The sequence below is a fragment of the Melanotaenia boesemani genome, chromosome 23 (genome assembly GCF_017639745.1).
Source record: "Melanotaenia boesemani isolate fMelBoe1 chromosome 23, fMelBoe1.pri, whole genome shotgun sequence".
NCBI classification, from domain to species: Eukaryota; Metazoa; Chordata; class Actinopteri; order Atheriniformes; family Melanotaeniidae; genus Melanotaenia; species Melanotaenia boesemani.
Window position 1 is genome coordinate 24,168,483 of NC_055704.1, and position 21,518 is coordinate 24,190,000.

Below are 21,518 nucleotides of genomic sequence, written 5' to 3' on the forward strand. Positions count from 1 at the left end.
TTTATGGTCAGAAACTTATGTAGCTGCTTTAAGAAAGAACATGTGGAACATATTCTTTCTTAAAGTCAGACTGGACCTTAAATATAAATTATTAAAATATTTGGTTTAGAAAAAAAAATTTTGATTTTGATATTTAAAATAATTTTTGTGATTTGATATTGCGTTAAATAAGCATGTGATATTACTTCATATCGATCAATGGATCCTGAATTGAATGAAATAAAAATCATTTCACTGCAGAATTTGTGATTTCAACAAACACTAAATCATTATCTACTGAATCCATATCACATAATAATAATCAAACACCTTTAATGTCTTCTGTGGAGTAAATCTCAAATACCAAATAGCATCATAAGTGTGTTTGCTGTTATTATCAGTGTTGGTAGTAACGCGTAACAGTAACAATATTACTTTACTTCATTACCCAAAAAAGTAACGCATTACACTTAAAATATCTGTAATGAGGGGCTTTTGGTCAGCGGCGATATTCACATTATTTTCAGTTCAGTCCAGTTTCAGTCCAAACTTGTGCCAAAAGATCCTGCTCGCCGGTCAGTGAAAGGAGTCCTTCAGCAGCCGACCCGCCTAAACAAGCAGCCAACCGGCCAACACAAGCAGCTGACCGGCCTACACAAGCAGCCGACCGGCCTACACAAGCAGCCGACCCGCCTACACAAGCAGCCAACCGGCCTACACAAGCAGCCGACCCGCTTAAACAAGCAGCCGACCGGCCTACACAAGCAGCCGACCCGCCTAAACAAGCAGCTGACCCGCCTAAACAAACTAAGCTTTTTTTCAACATTTCCTGGAGCGCAGCAGCCGGTAAGACATGAATAGAATAGAATAGAATTATGTTAGTTGCAGGTTCATTGTAGGAGACATGCTCCCCCTGTCGACTATTGAAACTCTCAGGTTTAGAAAAATACTAGATCAAATGATGATGAGACAAGTGTGTCCATTTCTTGACAGGGACGTTGTTCTTATGGTTTTAAAGCCATTTTGTTTACAATATACAGTAAACACTCTGCAGACAGGCAGCGATGTTTGTCCATGTAAAGTAATAAGTAGTGAAGTTACTGTTCAAATGCAGCAACTAGCAAAAGTAATTTCATTACAATTTACAGAAGTAATGAGTAACTAATTACTTTTTTAGAGAAACTACCCCAACACTGGTTATTATGGTCTGGCTGGTCTAGAATTATTCTGGGACTATTGAAAACCGATGAAAGCCTCAGCTTCAAAGACTGGGCTGATGCGGTGGTGAAGGCAGCAAGTCAATACGTGGAAACGTGGAAGATGAGCTCACCTGATGGGGTTCCATCAGGACTCAGGACTTTTCTTCTGGATGGTCTGAATAACAGCAGAAGATTGTAATTCTTGTCACTGCCTGCTAAAGATCTTTACTCTGAATGATCTATCCATTTATTTAAATTACTATGATTTATTCCATATACACATTTTCCTGTTGTTTAACCTAGGTTTGTAAAAAAAAAGAAAAACATGATGAGGATGGTGTGGTTGTGTCACATTCGACCGGTTGTACAACACCATTAGTTAATGACAGTTTTAATTAAAATGACTCTGCTTTTCATCTGCTGGCTGCTCCACCAGAGCCTGTTCGAGATCCAGCGTTAATTCTGGTTGTAGACAAAAGACGCCAGAAGGCTACGAAACCCAGCCAAGACAGTTTGGCTCATAACCTCCCCAGTTATCAGGCTAATGGTCTACAAGCTGTTGCCTCTTATTCACTGCAGAAACACGAACAATCACAAGGTTTAAGAACAGAAACTGAAGGAGTAAATGATAACGTCTGAACCTGCATGTTAAATGATCCTAGAATAGAACCAAGAATAGAATTTACTAATCAAACTATCTGATGTTTGACTGTTGCAGGGCTGGGCGATAAATCAGTTTTTATTAATTACGTTGATCATCGTCACGGGTGCATCCTGTCTAACGAGAAAGGAGGCTGGTGAAAAGTGGCCACAGCAAAATAAGGTGGATTTATTCATGTTAATCATAAACAGATTCTTTTTATACAAGAGGCATATTTACATTTAAACTGTAGAGTATAATGAAACTTTTGTTTGAACGATACCACTCCCAATGGCAAAATTTATTCTTGTAATGTTGTAAAGTAAAAATATTCAAAAATGAAAATTTATTTTTTTCTAAAGAGGATGAACTTATATTAATTTATATTTCTAAGTTAGTTTAAAGTGAAATGTAAAGTTGGTCTAAGATTCATTGAACCACTGGATGGTTAACAAAGCCATTTATCCTCCAACTTCGCACACACTTAGACACAGTTTAAGATATACAGAGTTACAGTTCAGTGAATTAAGCCAATGCAGCCGTACACTGAACCAGGATGTTCATATAATCCAGGCCCCAAAAAAAAATGGCCTCACAGAGGAAGTCCTGCAGGAAACGGGAAGTGGTGTCGGAAAGTGGGTGGCAGCGCTATCAAAGAAAACAATGTCCAGATTCTTCTGGCAACTTTTACCCTGTTATTGTCTTCCATTTTATCAGTATGCGCTCAGCTTATACTGTTTGGTTTTAAACCAGTTTTAATTGTTTTAAAGGCTTTTGTGTTTATTTTTCATAAGCCATTAATTAACAGTTTTTTTTTTATTTATCACCAGGACCTTTGACCTCACAATCAAGTTGAGTGACATCTTCCTAATCAGACACTTCCTGGTGATTTGGCTGGTTGAAATAAAAAGGGGAGGAATAGAGGTGAATTGCATACACAAAGATGGAAACAGTGTTTTTTTTTTTTTTGTTTTCCAAGCACGTATTAATACCTGAGTCAAGCAGAAGGCGAACTACATCCATCTTCCCAAAGAGCGCCGCCTCATGAAGGGCGCTGCCATTCTCCGTCTACAAGAGATGGAGAGAACATTTGCAGGTAAATATAAAAAAATATAAAGATGTCAAAAGCTGAACTGGACTGAAAGAACATTGCTTCACAAAACATTTTGATTCCAAACAATCTTGTTTTGTCTTATTTTAAAGACAAAAAAATAAGTCAAAACAGTACACAAGTGGTGGAAGTCTGTGTTAAGATGTCCCAGTTTCCCTACACCGGCCCAAGCCAGCCTCCAGTCCTGCTCATAAGTAGGTTACAAATATGATGCAACACATGGAAACAAACATGGAGAGAGAGCTGGTAAATGCTTTGCCTGGATCAGCAATGACCAACGACACAGTAAAGAACACCGGGAACACTGGGGAGCTCTAAATATGATAAACAGCTGTGTAACCACACATCATAAAGAGGGCGGAGTTAATAATAACTACATTCAAAGCTGCCAGGTTAAGTAAAATCTGTCAGTGGTTGTCTGAGCTGGAAATATCTGGATTCTTTAACACCTGCACATTTTTTATGTTGTTAATGATGCATGAATATTTACATGTTTATCTGTTATCTGTTGGACTGAGTAATTATTACTTTTACTCATGCATTCGCATCCTCTGAGTGCCTGATAATATATATATATATATATATATATATACACACACACAATTAAGACACACTGTCTCATTTACCAGATGTAGAATTCCACATCTGTTTATCTAACCTAACATGAAAGACTTCTGGATTTTTCTTGATAGAAAATGTAAAAAACAGAGAAATCGACCAGTTTGAATTTTCCACTGGTAAGAATTAATCAGGAAAAGTGACCAAATGACACAATGCAGGCCTCGTTGTTTGCAAAAAGAACATGTTTATTAAGACATAGATGCTCCATAACTAAACAGGTCTACCAGCAACTTCTCAAATTTTGCAAATCAAAGCAGTAAAAGACATTTTTTATTTATTTACAAGCTATTCGTACATTTTCAGTGAGATTTTAGACGACTTCTTCCTTCCACTACCATCACCAGTATCGTCAGGATCTTGATTTTAATTTGATCTCTTGAAACTAAAATGGCTTTTCTGTGTGTTGAGGATTATGTTCTGCATCTGCAGACCGCCTGATGTTTTCCTCCAGACTCTCAATGGAGTCCTCTTTTCACAAGGATAAAAGCAGTCATGGTCTGTTGGTTTTTGGTTCAGCTGCTTTTTGTTTTTACTGTTCTCTAGGTTTTCTTTGTCAGTCCCCTCTGGTTTTATTTTTGTAATTCTTTCTCTTGTGTATTTTTCTTGTTCATTAGTTCACCTGGTTTAATTTATCTCATTAACTTTCGCTGTTCCTCATTAGTCTATCAGTGTATACATGCCTCTAGGTTTCCCTTTTACTTTGCCAGTTCGTTGTAGCATCTGTTGCATTTTCTGGTTTGTTGTCTTGTTCCTGCTCTAGTCTGCCTCCTGCCTCATAAGCCTGCACTTCTGGCTCAAACAACTGCTCTAATAAATAATACAAAAAGCTGTTCTAACTTGTTTTCACACTCAAAAAAGCTCATTTAGCCTTTTTGTTCCTAAATTTTGAATGTGATTAAGACTAAATTAAGTTGTTTAGACAGATGATTTTCATTTGCTGAAACACTAAATCCCAAAAAGACCATCCCTTGGTCAAGAATAGTGGAAAGATCACAACGATTTGGCAAATATGAGCTCCTGACAACCTTGTAAAAAGAGAATATTTAAAAAAGAGGACTAGTCCTGGTGGACACATTCAAACAGCTTCCTGGCAATTATCAAAACAGTTTCATTGCTGTAATGAGATAAAAGTCTGCAGCCTGCTGGGAGGTGATCAATAACATTGCTGACACACATTAACTCAACGACTGGCAGCAAATAATACATGATAGTAAACACAGAACTGCTTCAACTATAATACTTGTTTTAATGGAGTTATTGTCCCACAGAGACACATTTCCATAGTTCATGTCCCAACTGCACATTCAATACACTGTCCTGTACACCTCGCTGGAAGCAATACTGTCCATCTGGGACACTAAGACGTGTCCTTAAACCCACAGCAGCAAGCACATATGCAGCCACAGGAAGCTCACACTCACATGCAAAGCAACACACAAACTGTGCTGAACAAGTTGCATCCTTCATGGATGGCTTCCTGACAACACAGACCCTGCACTACATGCTAATCCCAGCCCTAATGAAGACAGATCATTTGGACAACAGCCAGATCTGCTGATAAATACGCTACCAGGAAGTTCAACACGACACTGCACCAGATCAGCGGGATCACCCTGGCAGGGAACATTGTACTTACTGTAGTCCCTCAGTTTCCTCTGAAATTAAAGTGTCACCACAGAAGTGATTAAATTAAGCTTTATAGAGGATGCAAGTCCTACGCCCTTTTCAGGAAAATGCAGCAGGTGTAAATCCAAAATGAAAACACTGACCTGGTTGTTTAACGTCAGGGAGTGTATCATGTGGAGGTCTAATTTGTGACTCTAATGTTCTACCCTCATGTAAGGCAGGAGGTGGGAACAGGATGAGAGCCACCCCTTTTTCTGATACACACAGCCTGACCTCCGAAACCTCTTATACCACTTCCTGTCCTGTTTCCCATGGCGATTACACAGTGATGTCATGAGGAAACGAGAAAGGCGATTTGTACTCTCGAGGAGTTTCCTGCAACTGAAAGGCAGAGGTCTGATTGAGAGGTGTTTTTGTGTTTGTGTCTGAAGTTGGTACTTGAACGCAGCAGTGTCAGCAGCTCATGCCAGTGAGTTAAAGTCTATCACTCAGCTTTTATATCCGTTTTTGAATCAGTGTGTCTCAGAAACAGCCTGGAGTACTTGCTGCTTTTGCTCATTCTATGCTCTGTTTGTAGAGATCATGGGTAAAAATACTCAACTTTCCCCCATGTTGATTACTTGCCCACCCAACAGCATGATCCTCTGTAGGGAGCTCCTCTCATTATTATAGAAACAGAGAGAGTGTGAAAAAGAGGCTTAGAAAGACACAGAGGGGAAAGAGAGTGGCTGCTTCTTGTATAAATGATTCATTTACATGCAGACAGACCTCCAGCAACTCATCTGCATCCACATCCACAGAAACAACAACTATTTCAGCTTGTGACCACTTGTAGAAGGGCCGTCTGCGAGATGCACACTGGAGGAGTGACAGGTATCTGATAGTGGAGGTTCCAGTTACACAGAATTTAGTATTATGGTGCAGGCAACTTGTATGAAAATGGTGCCTTTTTGTCCAATTGTTGAGACTTTAATGCAACTTTGACAAATAAGTCACTCCTGTGCTGGTGATTACTAACACGAAGATCTCCCAGTGTTCGTAAAGTTTTCAATACTTCACTTTTAAGACAAGTCAGCATAGTCACTTGTTAAAAAAAGAGACGACAGTGTCGGAGAAAAGCAGCAAAGCGTGGCAGCATTTTGACAAGACTTTTCAAAAACAGATGACCCAGAAAGAGCCGGGACAAAGCCACATTTGATTTGTTCAGACAACTCCGAATACAAATCAAGACTAAACGTAAACTAAACCAGCAGAGAAAAACACAGTTTAAAGACCAAGTTCAAATCTGAGCAGTAATGAATCTCCAGACGCCGCAGGAGAGCTTTATTTCCTGTGACAAGATATCAGCTGAAGAAAAGAAAAAAGGCGACACTGGACTATCGGACATCTCAGGAACACCCTGTCCTCCTCCTCCTCCTTTGCTCAAACTTTCCTTCCAATCAATTATTCATCCCTTACCACCGCATCATGTCGGGCATGTACAGCTTTCTGAAATACATTCAAGATTAAGGCAAACACACACACACACACACACAATCAAACGGGGAATCTTCCAAGCATATATCCCTCTGATGAATCATATCCTCTAAAATGGAAAAGGGAAAAAAAAATTGCTGCACTCCTTTATTAAAAGCATTCATTAAAAGACTGCAGCTTATCAAAGCTTCACTCCCAGACATGACATGAGGACGGAAATTTTGAAGTCGGGCAAAAAGGTAAAGCTTCATTTTCTGGTTACTTTCTTCCATTTTGTTACTCAGATTTATTCCAAGCTGAACACCTGGTGCATCTCTGGTGTCACCGCTTGCTTCATAAATGTGTAAACGTTCTAATTTGGCTCCTGCTCTACAACATTGAGCAGTAATGAAAAGTCTAGAGTCTGCAAACCTTAAGCTGTTATTGCTTTCTGAAAGTTGGAGGAGATTGTACTCACCACACAGTTGACGTCCATGCCGGCCTCAAGCAGAGTCTGGATGGTGCTGTGGTGTCCGTTGCGTGCAGCCAGGTGAAGCGGTGAATGTAGACGAGTGTGGCTGGTCATGAGGTTTGGGTGAGCATTCACCAACAGGCGGACCACCTGCACACCAAAACACGGCCACATGTCAGCGACAACACGGCAAATTCATCTTCTTTTACCCACTGAAGAAATAATTTAATCTTCAGTTGATAAGAACACGTTACTAGTAACTAGAAAAGAAAAAACAAAAATAAATAATGTTCAGATCTAAGACATGGAAGACAAAGCCAAACCCAGATTGCGTGGGCCCAGTAAAATCCTGTTCTTAAAAGTAGCATAATCAGTTTGTAGTGACGACTTTACGGATAAAAACTGCTAGTAAGTGTCCCTGTCTCTCTTAGGGAGAGGATTACTCAACCTTATCACATAAAATACAATGATTTGTCCCATAAACGTCACCAGCAATAAACCTCCAGTCAGAGGGACAGACAAGGTTCAGAGGTTTATGAATTGAGGAGGAAATATATTTACACCAATAAATCAAGTCACTGCTATCCAAGAAGGATTTGGCTTAAAAAGACAATTTCTTACAGAATATGGGAAACATGATTTTAAACAGAGATCCTAAATCCTATAAGACGACGTGGAGTTCCAAGGCTCTATTCTAGGCCAGTGTTGTTCACATCTAGATGCTCCCATAAGCTCAGGTAATGAAAACAAACAAAATAGCTTGTCATAATTATGCTGATGACACTAAACTCTATATTACTGTCTCAGCAGGAGTAGTAGTTCCATGACTACTGTAATGATGTTTTTACAGGTCTCTCTAAAAAAATTAGTAAAAAAATTGCAACTAGTCCAGAATGCTGCTGCTAGTGTTCTCCTGGAGACACATCACTCCAGTCCTCACATCTCTAAACTGGCTTCCTTTGCGCCAAATAACTCGATTTTAATTTTGCTGCTGCTGTACAAGGCTCTGCATGGTACTGGTCTAAAATATAGATTTGATCCGCTGACACCATATGAGCCACAGAGACGTCTAAGGTCACTTGGATCAAGTTCGCTTTCCATCCCGAGAGTTTCTGGTACAAACTACCAGAAAACCTCAAGTCATTATGTTGTTTTATACATAAAAAATGCTGTATAAATAAATTTGCCTGTATGGACATAGAAGGGCAGGACGGGTTGCATCAACATGCCATGACTCTCATCTTTAATGCAAGATATTAATCTATAAAGGGAAGGCAGGCCCCATCCCCTCAAAGGGAGAGTTCTAGGTGAGTATTCTTGAAACTCAGTGATCAATAGGTAGCGTTTTAGCTTAAATGTGCTGCAGGTTTGCTTAATTGCTTGTTTGTAGTGTATTAAAAGTCCTGTCAGTCAGCTTCAGCCTTCCATAGCGAGAGGTTGTTTGCTTATATCTGATCATGTTGTCTTTAATATATCAAGTCCTTCTCTCAAAGTCGTCATCATGCTGTGCACATTCGTATGTGTGTGTGTACTAAACTTTTGCCCTGTGTTAGTTACATCTTCATGCAGCAGCAGATTCCACCGCAGGGATTTCCCTTCATTATTATGCAGAGAGAACCACTGTGCTGCCTTCATAAATTATTCATTCATAGGCTGACAAACCTGTACGGCTCAACTGCAATTACCAGCTACCTTAGCAGAAGAATGTGTGAATGCGTTTGAACATAAGCCACCATTTGTAGCTGACACCTTTCAGTGTGAATGTGTGTGTTTCTGTGTGTTTTTTTCATTTTTTAAACAAGTTGCAGTTTGATAAACCTGCCGTACCACTGAAGATTTCTTTAAAAGAATAAATCAACCATTTTTAAAGCAATTAGCAACAGTTGATCATTTGAGAAGGCTGATCCTCTACATTATGCTCTTTATACCTGCTAACTCCTCACCAGCTGTTTCTAACTCCCGCTTTCTCAGCAAGGATACATGATGAATGCAATCACACACATTTACAGATCCGGATCTGCCAACCAGTCTGCCTTAATCCTTGGTGTCATAAATGGAAGCAGGTGGTGGAAACCTTCCTCAGAGGTTTTCTCCATATTGACATGACAGCATCAAACAGTTGCTGCAGGTTTGTCGGCTGCATCCATGATGAGAATCTCCCGTTCCACCACATCCCAAAGCTGCTCTACTGGACTGAGATCTGGTGGCTGTGGAGGCCGTTGGAGTCCAGTGAACTCATCGTCATGTTCTAGAAAGCAGGTGGAGATGATCTGAGCTTTGTGACATGGTGCATTATCCTGCTGGAAGTAGCATCAGAAGATGCTCCACTGTGGTCATAAAGGGATGGACATGGTCAGCAACAATACTCAGGTAGGCTGTGCTGGTTAAACCAGGCCACGTTGGTACTAAGGGGCCCAAAGTGGGCCAAGAAAATCTCCCCCCACCACTACACCAGCAGCAGCCTGAAGTGTTGATCAGAGGCAGGATGGATCCATGTTTTCATGATGTTTCCAGCAGATTCTGAGCCGAGCATCTGAATGTGGAGCTGAAATGGAGACTCATCAGACCAGCAACGTTTCTCCATCTTCTATTGTCCAGTGTTGGTGAGTGTGTGTGAATTGTAGCCTCAGTTTCCTGTTCTTAGCTGACAGGAGGCACCTGGTGTGGTCTTTAGCTGCATTCTGGTCCAGACAACTGCTGCTCTGGATATTTTCTCTTCTTCAGACCGTTCTCTGGAAACCCTAAAGATGGTTGTGTGTCCCAGTAAATACTTAGACCAACAACCATGCCATATTAAAGTCACTTAAATCCCATTTCTTCCTCATTCTGATGCTCAGTTTGAACTTCAGTCTTCACCACGTCTACATGGCTTCGTGTGTTGAGTTGCTGCCATGTGATTGGCTGATTAGATATATGTGTAAAGAACAGGTGGACCTGATAAAGTGGCCGGTGAGTGATTGTAACCATACTACACTCTCAGATATTCAGCCAGGTGGGTCATTAATATGCTCACAAAATTACCTTTAAAATTAGAAAAAAAGATGAATGAATACATTTTTAGTGGGTCTTGTGAGAAATTGGGAAGATTTGTTAGTCATCTTTCATTTTTACACTATTCTGAGTGATTCATTCATTTATATGAAGTTACAATTCAATTTTCAGAGCAAATGAATGGTTAGATATACACTCCACTTGTACCAATGTGTAGCAAACGTTTATAGGAATCCCATTTATTACAAAAGCCTTCACCCTTCTGGAGTAGCCCTCAGCCCTCTGTAGTAATATGAAGTTACTCTTATGGAGATTAGAGCTTCTACCGCTAAATGTAGAGATGTAAAAGGTCAATTTATACATGATTAGAAAATCTCTACCCTCCATACTGTTAAAATCTCCTTAATCAGGTAAGACACATCAATCAGTTATAAATTGGAGGTCAAGGGCTGCTGATGGTGATGATGTATAACCAAACATACTTTACCAGATGATGAAGCATTTGTTGTGGAAAAAATAACTCTGCTCTTCTTTTTTTCAGTTTTACAATTATTTATATTTAATAGAGAAATATATATTTAACTGTCACTGACCTGCAGTCGTCCATAAAGTGCTGCCAGGTCCAGAGGAGTCTCCTGTCGATTGTTTCTCATGGTGGGGTCAGTCAGCTCCTGAAGCAACACTGAAACCACCTCAGTGTGTCCATACTGGGCAGCGCAGTGGAGAGCTGTTTCCCGCTCATGGTTCTGTGGAACAGCAGAAAAAGGAAACTGACACTGGGAATAATGACAGTAAGAGAGGCAGTGGATGCACGAATTATGGTGGCAATAACGGCCGGGAGATGTGACGTGAAGCCAGTGTTTCTCTCTAACTCGCTGGGCCTTTTGACCACAAATACACTCAGAAGCTGTTTTAATAATACATTTATATAATACTTTAATAATAAACACCTCATAAAAATCTAACAACAGCACTTGACCCATTTTAATAAACATAGTTTAATAATGTGCATTTATAATGCAGCATGTCTGTGCTGTCAAAATCCTTATAAAAAAAAAAACATTTAAAATTTATTTTCAGAATAATTTTTACCACAATCACATTTATCAAAGTCCACCAGTGGACAATGAACAAAACTATGCATGTAAAGTATAATGCACATGCTTTTTAACACCTCTGCCTGACTTGCAAAGAACTTTGTATGTGTGTATTTTAAAGGTTATGGGCAGTCTGAGAAACAGTGTCGATGTCCCAGATCTCCAGCGATGACTGTCAACAACGTGGCTGGTGGGCTCTGGGGTTGCAGCACCGGATGAAAACAGCCCCCATAAGGAAAAGGAAAAGTGGGCAGAGTGACACGTGAAAGAGAGAGGCGTGATGGGAAAGAAGCAGAGGCTAATCTGTGCAAGTAGCTGAAAATGAATACACTAAGACCACATACTGATAGCATAAACATAAAGATTGTTTAAGTATTCAAAGCAAAAATGAATCCGTCCGTCCTGTAAAAGCACTGCAGTAGGCGAAAGGATCTTCCATGAAAAGACTCCAAAACATCATGACCACACATCACTGCTCAAATCCAATCTTTTGTCTTTTCTTGCTCTCCAGAGCCAAATCCTCCTCTGCCTCCATCATTTCTCATTCCCCTGTCCCCCTATATGAAGACACGCATAAACACACCAGTATATGCTTCACAGCCCCTCAGCCAATGATGTCCCTCCGTTCTCCCTGTGGACTGCACACTCCTCCATTCATGTACGAGTGTCACCTTGCAGAGGAAGCCTGAATGCAGGTCCACTGTGGTGCAAGCACAATAACCAAACTCAGGGGGACCATACTCACATTTATCACCATTTTCAGATATAACTGCTGCTCAGATTTTACAGAACAAAATCCATTTGCTCTGTTTCTTTGTGGATATTCTATCACCATGTGTTACATAATTCCCCTCTCATGAATGGTTTAAGTTTCATCTTATGTACATACTGACCTCATAAACTACTGCTGAGTCCCCAACCAGAACAAATGCAGCACACTCAGTCTTCATTTGCTGACACGTCAGAAGAACAGACAAACTTTAACCTTAGCTAGAAAAAGAAGTTGGTGCACATATAAAAATCTATCTTCACCCTCTTGCTGCTTCTGCATATTTACCAAAAATAATAACAAACTAAGGAGCTACAGAGATGACGCTGAGGGAGAACTGGCCTCTCAGCAACAATAGATATTAGCCTCTTCAACAACTGAGCAACTCCACCTGCTGATGAAGGTTGTGTAATACAATCTCATGGTGTGTCGGGTGAAAGTTAATCCTTGCACATCCGGCTGGTGTCGTAATACATCATCAGAAAGCCTGATTTGTCACCTTTACAATGGGGTAAAACTTGTAAGAATCAGAAAATACTGCAGGGAAAGTTTTGGATGAACTACACACACATTTAGCTTTGTTTTTCTTACCACAGAAGCACCACAATTACAAGTTATACCTCACTGTAAAGGTGACTTATCAGGCTTTCCAACAGAGAGGCCACCATCACTTAATTAAAGAAGAGGCATGCCTCAGTCGGGCAGTACAACAGAGTTATAAACAAACAGATTAAGTCTTCCTTTTCAGGTTTTTTGGGTTATAGAAAAAAAGATCAAGCAGGACAAAAATTGCAGAGAAAGGAGCAAACACATCCGACACGTTTTACTGCCTGCAGGATAATCACCAGCTTTTTACTCTAAAGTAAAGATAATAGCATAATTTCATGTTCACGTAACGTAGCTTTTAAATGAAATATCATTGTGTCATTTGCAGTTTTGTCATTATGTACGACTCTTACTGTGTTTACAGCAACATGACGCGTTCAGCAGCATCGCTGAACGTTACTTTACACAGATGAGAAAAAATTAATATGTCTTCTTTTTAAGGCATAGTTTGGATTTTAACCCCTTCACGCCTGGTGTGCAAACCACTTCTGGTCTTTGGTTTATTTCTTTTTATCTAATTTATTTCATTTATATATTTGCCTTTATTCACTCATATTTATATATTTATGTTCATATTATTACTTTATTTTGTTTTTTCACAGACTTCGGGAAAATGTGGTAGTCTTATTACGAGTAAAGTCAGAATTTTACAAGAATAAGTTGGACTATTACAAGGATTACAAGGATAAAGTGGTAATTGTTCCATTTCCTCCAAGTCTGCCTACTTCTTTCTTCATTCAGTCCTGATGCTGATGATAACGCGGCGCTGATGTGCTACAACATGAAGTGTCTCATGGTTTGTTAAACGCGTTAAAAGTTTAACTTTTCGAAATGCTTCACAGCCTCATTTTAACAACTTCCTCTTCTAAAACACCAAGTTCAAATATTACGACTTTATTCTTGTAAAATTACAACCTAATTCTAATGATATTACAAGTTTTTCTCTTTTAATATTACAACTTTATTCTTGAAGTCTGTGAAAAAATAATTTTGTTAATGTGGCCATAATACTCTGTTGTATCAAAAAGTATTAAATAAAATAAATGAATAAAACTTAAATACCTATACCTAAAGGATTGTTCATATGATTTTACACTTTTATAGTGTTTGGAAATTAAGTATAATAATAATCGTGATAATCGCAAAAATCATGATTATTTGTTTAACAATAGTCATACCAAGACTATGTAATCGTGACATCAATACTTTCCAATTTAAATGTCTAACTATGCAAACAGGAGAAGAAGCTGACTGCAACAGATGAGAACAACTATAGTTTAAAAATCAGCTCCACAACTGGCATATAAGGAATATCAAATTTATCTGTAGTCACAAAACAAGGTCTAAACTTGAATTATGCTTCAGTAACAATGAAAATGACCACATGTTCGTATTAAACTCAAAGCAAGCGTGAAAACATAATACAAAGACCAATAACTCAGACTGAGAGCATCAATGGAGAGCCATCGTCGTCACCATTCAGTCTCTGCAGCGTTAAACAGACTATATAGTTTTGTCAGACTGGTTTTCTGTGCTTCACATACTTTGTTTAAGACAAGGAAAAAAGAAGAGTGACAAAAAGATGAAGTGGGAGACAGAGTGGCAGGACATGGGAGAAAAAACTCTTCCCTCTGCGTTCTCAGAGTGGGCTATATATTTCCATTATGCTCACTCTGACAGCTTTCCGATACCATCAAGCACTCAGTGCTTTGTTGCTGATTGGGCTCTGAGCAACAGTCATCTAGTAATGCCACATCAACAGGCATGGCAGCACGTCACCGCCATGCCCATGAAAATGGATGCCATCGCTCTCCTTTCAGCAGCGAGAGACTCTGACAAAGCGGTAATGGTTTCAAATACAAAGAAGCTAAGTACTTGGATAAATATAGTTGATTTTACCAAAAACATCCCCATATTTTTGTTATAACCACTTAAAGAGTCATTTACTTTGTAATTATATAATTATATGTGCAGAACAAGCACACAATCGACTTACAGTCATACTATAACAGTGCATTTATCTACACTCAGGCTGACATTTTGCCATGGCTAACACTATTCAGTGCTAACTCAGGTCATCTGCATGGGAGCAAAAATGCAGCTACATTCATAAAAATGAGCACCTTTTTCATACAAACCAAGACTAAAGTGCAACCGGAGTGAGTGAAGCAGAGAGGCATTTTTCTGAACTGTGCTAACGCTGATGGACTGATATGCAGGATGGGCTCCGACCACATTCCAGCATCTCATCACCACAGCAGCTACCCAGGGAGAAATGAGCAAATAAAGACAGAAAAATGAACAACTTGCAACTTTACTCCTCTCTTATAAGGTTTACATTATTAAAATGGCTGCATTTCTATACTTTTTCTATTAGCATGCATTTTTGGTTCTGGTATTATGATGGGTGTAATATCACTAATGAGGTGACAGATTTTCCTTAATCTCACCTTGCACAGTATTTCACTAAAAACCTATGAGAGAAACCAAGCTACTGCTAGCTAGACCCATTCTTTTCTGCTGTTTGTGGGAGCACTGTGCTCTGTAGGAGGCTGATGTACCTTAGTGTTGTTGCTAAGACCATCTAAACAAAAGATTGAGTACACACCAACACCAGAGTGCCTCAGAAGCCAGATAAACTTTTAAAAAAGTCAACCTATTCACAACCTTTCACTGCAAACTATCCATGCAAAGCCAAGCGAAGCTTTCAGAGATCACCACATTCCAAGTAGCATTGCAAATGTTAATCCAGTCGTATGTCTGAGGATCTTCTTTGTTTTCTTTACAATGAAGCTCAAATTAAAGCCCCATTATCTAACTTTTCACACTTTGGCGTCACCTAGTGAAGGATATTTCAGCATCCTTCTTGCGTCCTGTCTCTTCTCTGAGCTCTCTCCATCCAGTAAAAGTCAGTCTGATGTCGACTCTTATCTCTTCCTCTGGGACTTTTTCACTTTCATTTCCTTAATTCCTCCAATATTACTCCTCTTGGGTTTCTTTGCTAAATCAGCCATGGTGCACATTTAAAAAGGAAATGCAGCTGCTAGCATGATGTGATGCAGCTGTAATGTGATGCTCTCTGCTGGAACACAGAGTCCCAGCCGGATTCTCCCCCTTCGGGCTGCTGCAGGGCAACAACAGTTCCAACACATCAGTGTGCCAACAAAAGACTGAGAAGCACAAAGTTTTAAGTAATTGAACAATTTAATTCTGATTTTTTCTGTCAAATATTGCGATTTGGTTTGAGATTTAATTTTTTTAATTCCATCTTATGTTTATTATTCACAGAGAATTGGTGGATTTCTACATGACATGACATCAAAATATGACCTGCTCTTTATTCTAACCAGAACGTAAAGCTGAGACATGAACGGCTTTATTTACCAACTGCAAAATTCCCCCTGCGGCAAAACACCGAGTCCTGAAGGTTTCTACTTCGTCCTTGTAGTAAAGACACAACAGACTGATGTTAATGATCTTATTTACACCACAGACATTTCAGAAGTTGGACTGTTTTCTGTCCTCTGCGTTTTTTTTTGTCTCAGCGTTTTGGTCATTTATGGAAAATTAGTCGGTGATGAGGTGAAAAATGTGACTTCACAGCTGAGTGTAGCTGTCACATGATGTTAAAATGACTGTCGCACCAGAAAGACGACGGGAACAAGACTGAAGCAAGTGGATTTGTAAAACCGTGGATGCTGCGGGTTTGAAACCTGGATCAGGTGCAGTGTAACATAAAAATAATCTTTTGCAATTTGCAATGTTTTAAATTGCAATTTAGATTTAAAAACTAACATGTTTTTTTGGTTGTTTCTGTTTTTTGTTTTGTTTTTTTACATACTCCTGCTCTGAAATAGAAAAACATCTATTTTCTAATTTCTAATCCATCATTAGGAAATTTTACCAAGGCTAATTTAGCAGTAAAAAGCCGGTTAGTTGCTCTGCTCCTTAGAAAGTAAGTAAGAAGGTACAGCTATGACTGCAATTACACAAGTTAGATTGAATTAAAAAACAGTGTAGGTGTTATGAGCTGGACACACTGGAGGCAACGTCACTCCTTCTCCATCATTCCCTGTGGAACATGCCCGATGAGGCGGAAATCGCTGCCCTCTTCCAGCCAAGCGACGGGCGACATTCCTCCCTCTGAAATGTTGCGCTCATTTACGTAGCCGGGGCGTTCAACACGACACAAGAAAATAGAAAAATGTTCAATTTTATCCCATTTTTATCTTTCCCATTACCTCCATTACCCACTGTTGCCTTTGATTTTGTTTTCTCTGGAAAAAAAAGGTTAAACCTAATGAAGAAGGGAAGAGATGACGAAAGAAAAAAAGAGAAGATGGGCCTTACTGGAATAAACTACCCCTTCTCAAGTTGTGCTCATTAACAAGTCTGTACTGTGCTGATATATCTGGTCCTTTCAGTGGTCATTTTCTTTACAAGTCATTCCATGCTGATTTTAAAGTCATGTTCTTTCTCAAGCTTGTTTAATTGGCCTTCTAGTAGCTTCAACAAACTTTGTACGTACATGAACATTTAAGATCCCAAATCAGCCGGCAGCTTGTTCAGACTCTAATAAAAAATGCTTGTGCGTATAGTAGCTACAATAAAAACAGAAAGCATAGCTAAGAATTTAAAAGGCACAGATGACAGCAAATTAGGAGTGTTATCAAGTAGTTGGAATAGTTGAAATTATCTTTAAAGTAAAGGCATCATAAGTTTAAAGCTGTTTCTAAACAAGTCATATATGTTATGTTACCATGACAGCAAGATTAAAGATAAAACTTTAATTATATTGGCATAAAGGAAAATCTGTGTGTATTTAAGCAACATTCCTGGTAAATATGTCTTTATGGTTGCAGTTTAGCACCACAAACATAATCAAATGTGCTTTATAGTGCTTCCATATAACACCTAAATTAACACCCTCACACACACAATCTGCTCTCAGCTTGCAATAATCAGTCAGGGCTGTAATTTGTTTCAATTCATGGAGAAATGAATCAGTTCGCTCTTGGTGAACCTTAATTAGGAAGCTCTCTGCAGACAGAAAGTCAGGAAAAAATATGACTTACCATTTTTTCCTTTAAAGATTACTCATAAGAAAACATCCAACGGCTCGGTGTGACTGTGTGTTTTGGCAGCAGCGGGATAGCAGTGGCCGTTTGAGCGAGGACTTTCCCAGAGCGGTTTCTCCAAGTAGTAGCATGTGTGCTCAGAGAAGCAGGGTTCACATGTTGATCATCAGGAAACATATGGCTTCATTTTGTTGTGGGGTAGCAACATGTGTGCATGATAGGGCATAAAATTACCAAGAATGTAAGGTGAAGACACAGAGGCACTAAAGGAGAAAGAAATCTGCAGGAAGACGTGGAAGGCAAACGACCTCATGACCTGTTACCTTTGCCTTAGTTCACACAGTCTAATTTCCCAGAAGGCCTTGCTTGTGAAATGACTTCTTCTGTCATGTATTCACAATATTACACTGTTGATCTTCTTTGGAGGAACAAATAAAAAGGAAGGAGCCCAAGAAGATGGGAAAAAGTGCCCTGCACCCATCTGCTGGTGGAAAAGATAACATTCCAATGCATCTGCTGCATGGTGACACACACTTCACTCAGTCACTTACAAACACACATATATGTAGAGTGTAAATACCCAATAACCCTTTCAGTTACTAACGCAGAGGTTGCACACAGAAGAGGCCGCCCAGAGATTGTGGGCTGGTTCCCACACACCACATCTGCACTGCATCAGTGGGCAAGTCTGCAGGACAACTGTCCTTTACCCTCCACAGTCTGACGTGCACATAGTTATGTTTACAGTTCAGCTTTCCTCCAGCCAAGCACCCTGAGGTGCCTGGATTTTTGTTATTTAAAGAGCTACAGATTTAAAATTCCTGTGAACCATTGCAAACACTGTCCACAACATTATACATACTCACTTTAAAAATAGTATCCTGCACTAATATTTCACCATATCTTAATGAAGGATAAAGTGGCATGCTTTTTAAGGCCAAATTACAGGTTGTGTTTAATCCCTTATCCCAATAATTACAGTTTTGTGGTTAAAGTTTGGTTTTAAATTAACATTCAGAGTCATGCAAGGGCAGAAACTTAAAACAGGACGGCCAAACTTCAGAATTGAATCAGTTTCTAAACAGAAGCCATAGTAGAAGCTGTTTTGGAAGTTTTATGGTATCTGTGTTTTTTTATATTGTTCAAAATCATTTAAATCCGATTTTCTAATAGTATAACATAACTAAATCAAATATATACAAATTTCAGAGCATCTATAAATGGACTACAAAATAATATAACAATCAAAAACACTCTTTTTCTGAATTGATAAGATCTTTTTTTACTTTAAAACAGTTTTCTTGTGTTGTTGTGAATTAATGAGACACCTCAAGGTCCGTGAGAAGATGCTCTTACCTGCAGGAAGTAAAGACACAATAAAAAAAAGGAACAGCATTTAGTATCGTAACACACAACCACTCAGCTGTGATGGAGTCTTTATCCTTATAAGCTTCTCCTGAAGATATGAGCGAAGCTACAAACAGGAAAACTAAACTAAACGAGACAAAACCAAAAACTATGATCTTAACAAACATAACAAAACCAGAACTGTAAACCAGAATCACAAAACTAAAACATGACACAAACATGATCATGACATCCAGTCACTCAGCATTAATAAGTTGGGGTTTGTTAAAAGCAACAATACTGAACTTTGGCAGATTTTTGCGCTTTGGCCCCCCCTAACGACGACTAACTCACCATCCACCTTGCATCCTGTCTCTTCTCTGAGATCTCTCCAGCCAGTAAGCCAGTCCATTGTTGATTGTTGCCTTCCCTTTTGCTTTGTCACTTTCTCTTTTTCTTTCCTTCCTCTGTTAGAGTCCTTTTGCTTTTCTTTGCCACGGTGTGCGTTCAAAATGGCCAAAGTGTTGATGTCTAGTTACTGGTGCGTGACATGGTGGCGTAAAGCAAAACACAGCTGTCACGTGAAGCTAAAAGCTGGAACACAAAGTTGTAAAGTACAGTTTGTCAGCGCCAGGATGCTGCAGGGTGATGACGGCCCTTAGCACAGGTCCATTTGACATCAAAAAGTCAGAAACAAGGAGTTTTATAGTCGGAAACTTGCTGCTTTAATGGAGAAAAAAAAAACAAAAAAAAAAACAAAAAGCCTAAATACAAAGTATTTTAAAAGATCACTGTGTGTTATGGGGCTTCGTGAAACAATCGTAATGCAATATTCTATACATTTGTGTGCATCATTAGGCCGAATGGAGGGCATGTATCTGTGTTAGTAAAGCTCTATGCTGTGCCAAACCTCACAGCACAGCCCTGCAGCTCCAAAACTAATGAGAATTTCCAAAGTAAATATGCAGCTTCCTTCTGCTTGTTGAGTCAAGGTGCGAGGTAACTCTTATCAATGTTATGAAAACCACGATATTGCAATTATTTACCAGGGCAGAACAAGTGTTGTTTTTAAGAATCTGTCCTTCACTGTCTTCAAAATCAAACAACACTCTCATTGTTGGATTGCAGAAGCATCAAAACATTCATTCGCTTCCATTAAATACTGGCAAACTCAAATAACTAATTTTCTACTTATTATGGTTTATTAGCTGTAAAAAGATAACCACATAAAATGCAAAATGAAATAAGTGAGATGGTGCAAAGATGAGATTTGTGCTCTATACTGTGAAGCAGCAAGCCTGCAGTTACAGAGTTAATAAGAGCAGGAGCTAAAGTCAGCCACAAATCAAGGTGAGTGCTATCAACAAGAAAGCACAAGAGCATTATCAGCCTTAGCTAGCGTAACTGTGAGCATTTTATTTAGCAATAATGTTTCCACAAAGACCAGGTCAAAGATTTCCAACTAGAAAAGTTCGAAAAAGAAGCTTTGCAGCTTACTATTCGTAGCAAGGTTTCTACGTCAGGGGTTACCTGGCACAGCAAACACCACAACTCGGTAGGCTTAGACACATTTATTATCAACACAGACACAAGCAGGACGCCTCTCCATGCTCCTTGTCCTTCCTCTCCGAAGCCTCAGCACGCTACTGCAGATAAAGAGTTCAGGATTAGACATGCGTTACAGTTGTGCCAATCTGCATTACCTGCTGCTCCCTGAACCACCGTCTCACCCTCCTTCCCACAGCTGAGGACCATGCCCGCCACTCTTTTAACTTAGAGGGATTTTCCATTGTCATGACTCTTGGACCTTGGTATTGATACTGCAAACCTCCCCACAAGGTGCACGCAGTTATGTCTGGTCTTAATAAATTTTATAGAGACACATTTCAAACTGACAGAAGCTCCTACCTGTGATTCTCAAGTTAACACAGAAAAGAACAAGCGATAAACACAACTATTGATTAGTCAGACCTTAAAACTCTGTGCCTTTGACTCATTTTGACTTTTATTATCCACATTCCTGGAGCCGCTGTTGCCCAGCAGAGTCCTGAGGCTGAGAAACCGCACGTCACAACTTCTTTTTGCCCTCCCAGTGCATCCAAATTATGGCAGCATTTCGCTTAACACCAGGTCACATTCAAGCACATGGATGTCAACACACTGGCCATTTTATATGCACACCCCAGTGACACGTCATCAGAGGACATTATCGAAGGAAGAGAGGAAAAGAAAAAAGTTATAGAGCAAGAGATGAGACAAGACTCAACATCAGACTGACTTTTAGAGAAGAGTCAAGATGCAAGACTGATGCTGAATCAGCCATCATCAGGGGGACTCCGTTAGAAAATCTAAATCAGTTTAAAGTTCAGTAGTGTGGCTTTAATCACACAAGTAATCAACTCTCAGACCAGACCAAGATGAAATCTTTATGACGTGGGACTACTGACTTTAAAATCTAACGCCAGCTTATTTCATTTTCATTAAATGAACAAAATACAAGACTCAGGTGAACAAAAATCTTTCTTGA

The 21,518-nt window shown here is 39.4% G+C and overlaps 1 protein-coding gene across 6 annotated transcripts in view; it reads right to left on the minus strand.

Annotated features, from left to right (window-relative positions):
* The window catches only part of anks1b (ankyrin repeat and sterile alpha motif domain containing 1B), a 268,578-nt gene that overhangs the window by 165,644 nt on the left and 81,416 nt on the right, over nucleotides 1–21,518 (minus strand). For 5 of the 6 annotated variants that reach the window (XM_041977072.1, XM_041977075.1, XM_041977074.1 and 2 more), the window contains 3 exons: nucleotides 10,688–10,840; nucleotides 7,110–7,253; nucleotides 2,811–2,886 (listed from right to left, as the gene is read on the minus strand). In XM_041977072.1, coding sequence (XP_041833006.1) covers nucleotides 2,811–2,886; nucleotides 7,110–7,253; nucleotides 10,688–10,840 — 373 coding nt within the window. Of the gene's footprint in view, nucleotides 1–2,810; nucleotides 2,887–5,319; nucleotides 5,367–7,109; nucleotides 7,254–10,687; nucleotides 10,841–21,518 lie in introns of those variants that run through there. The other variant, XM_041977076.1, reaches the window with a different exon arrangement.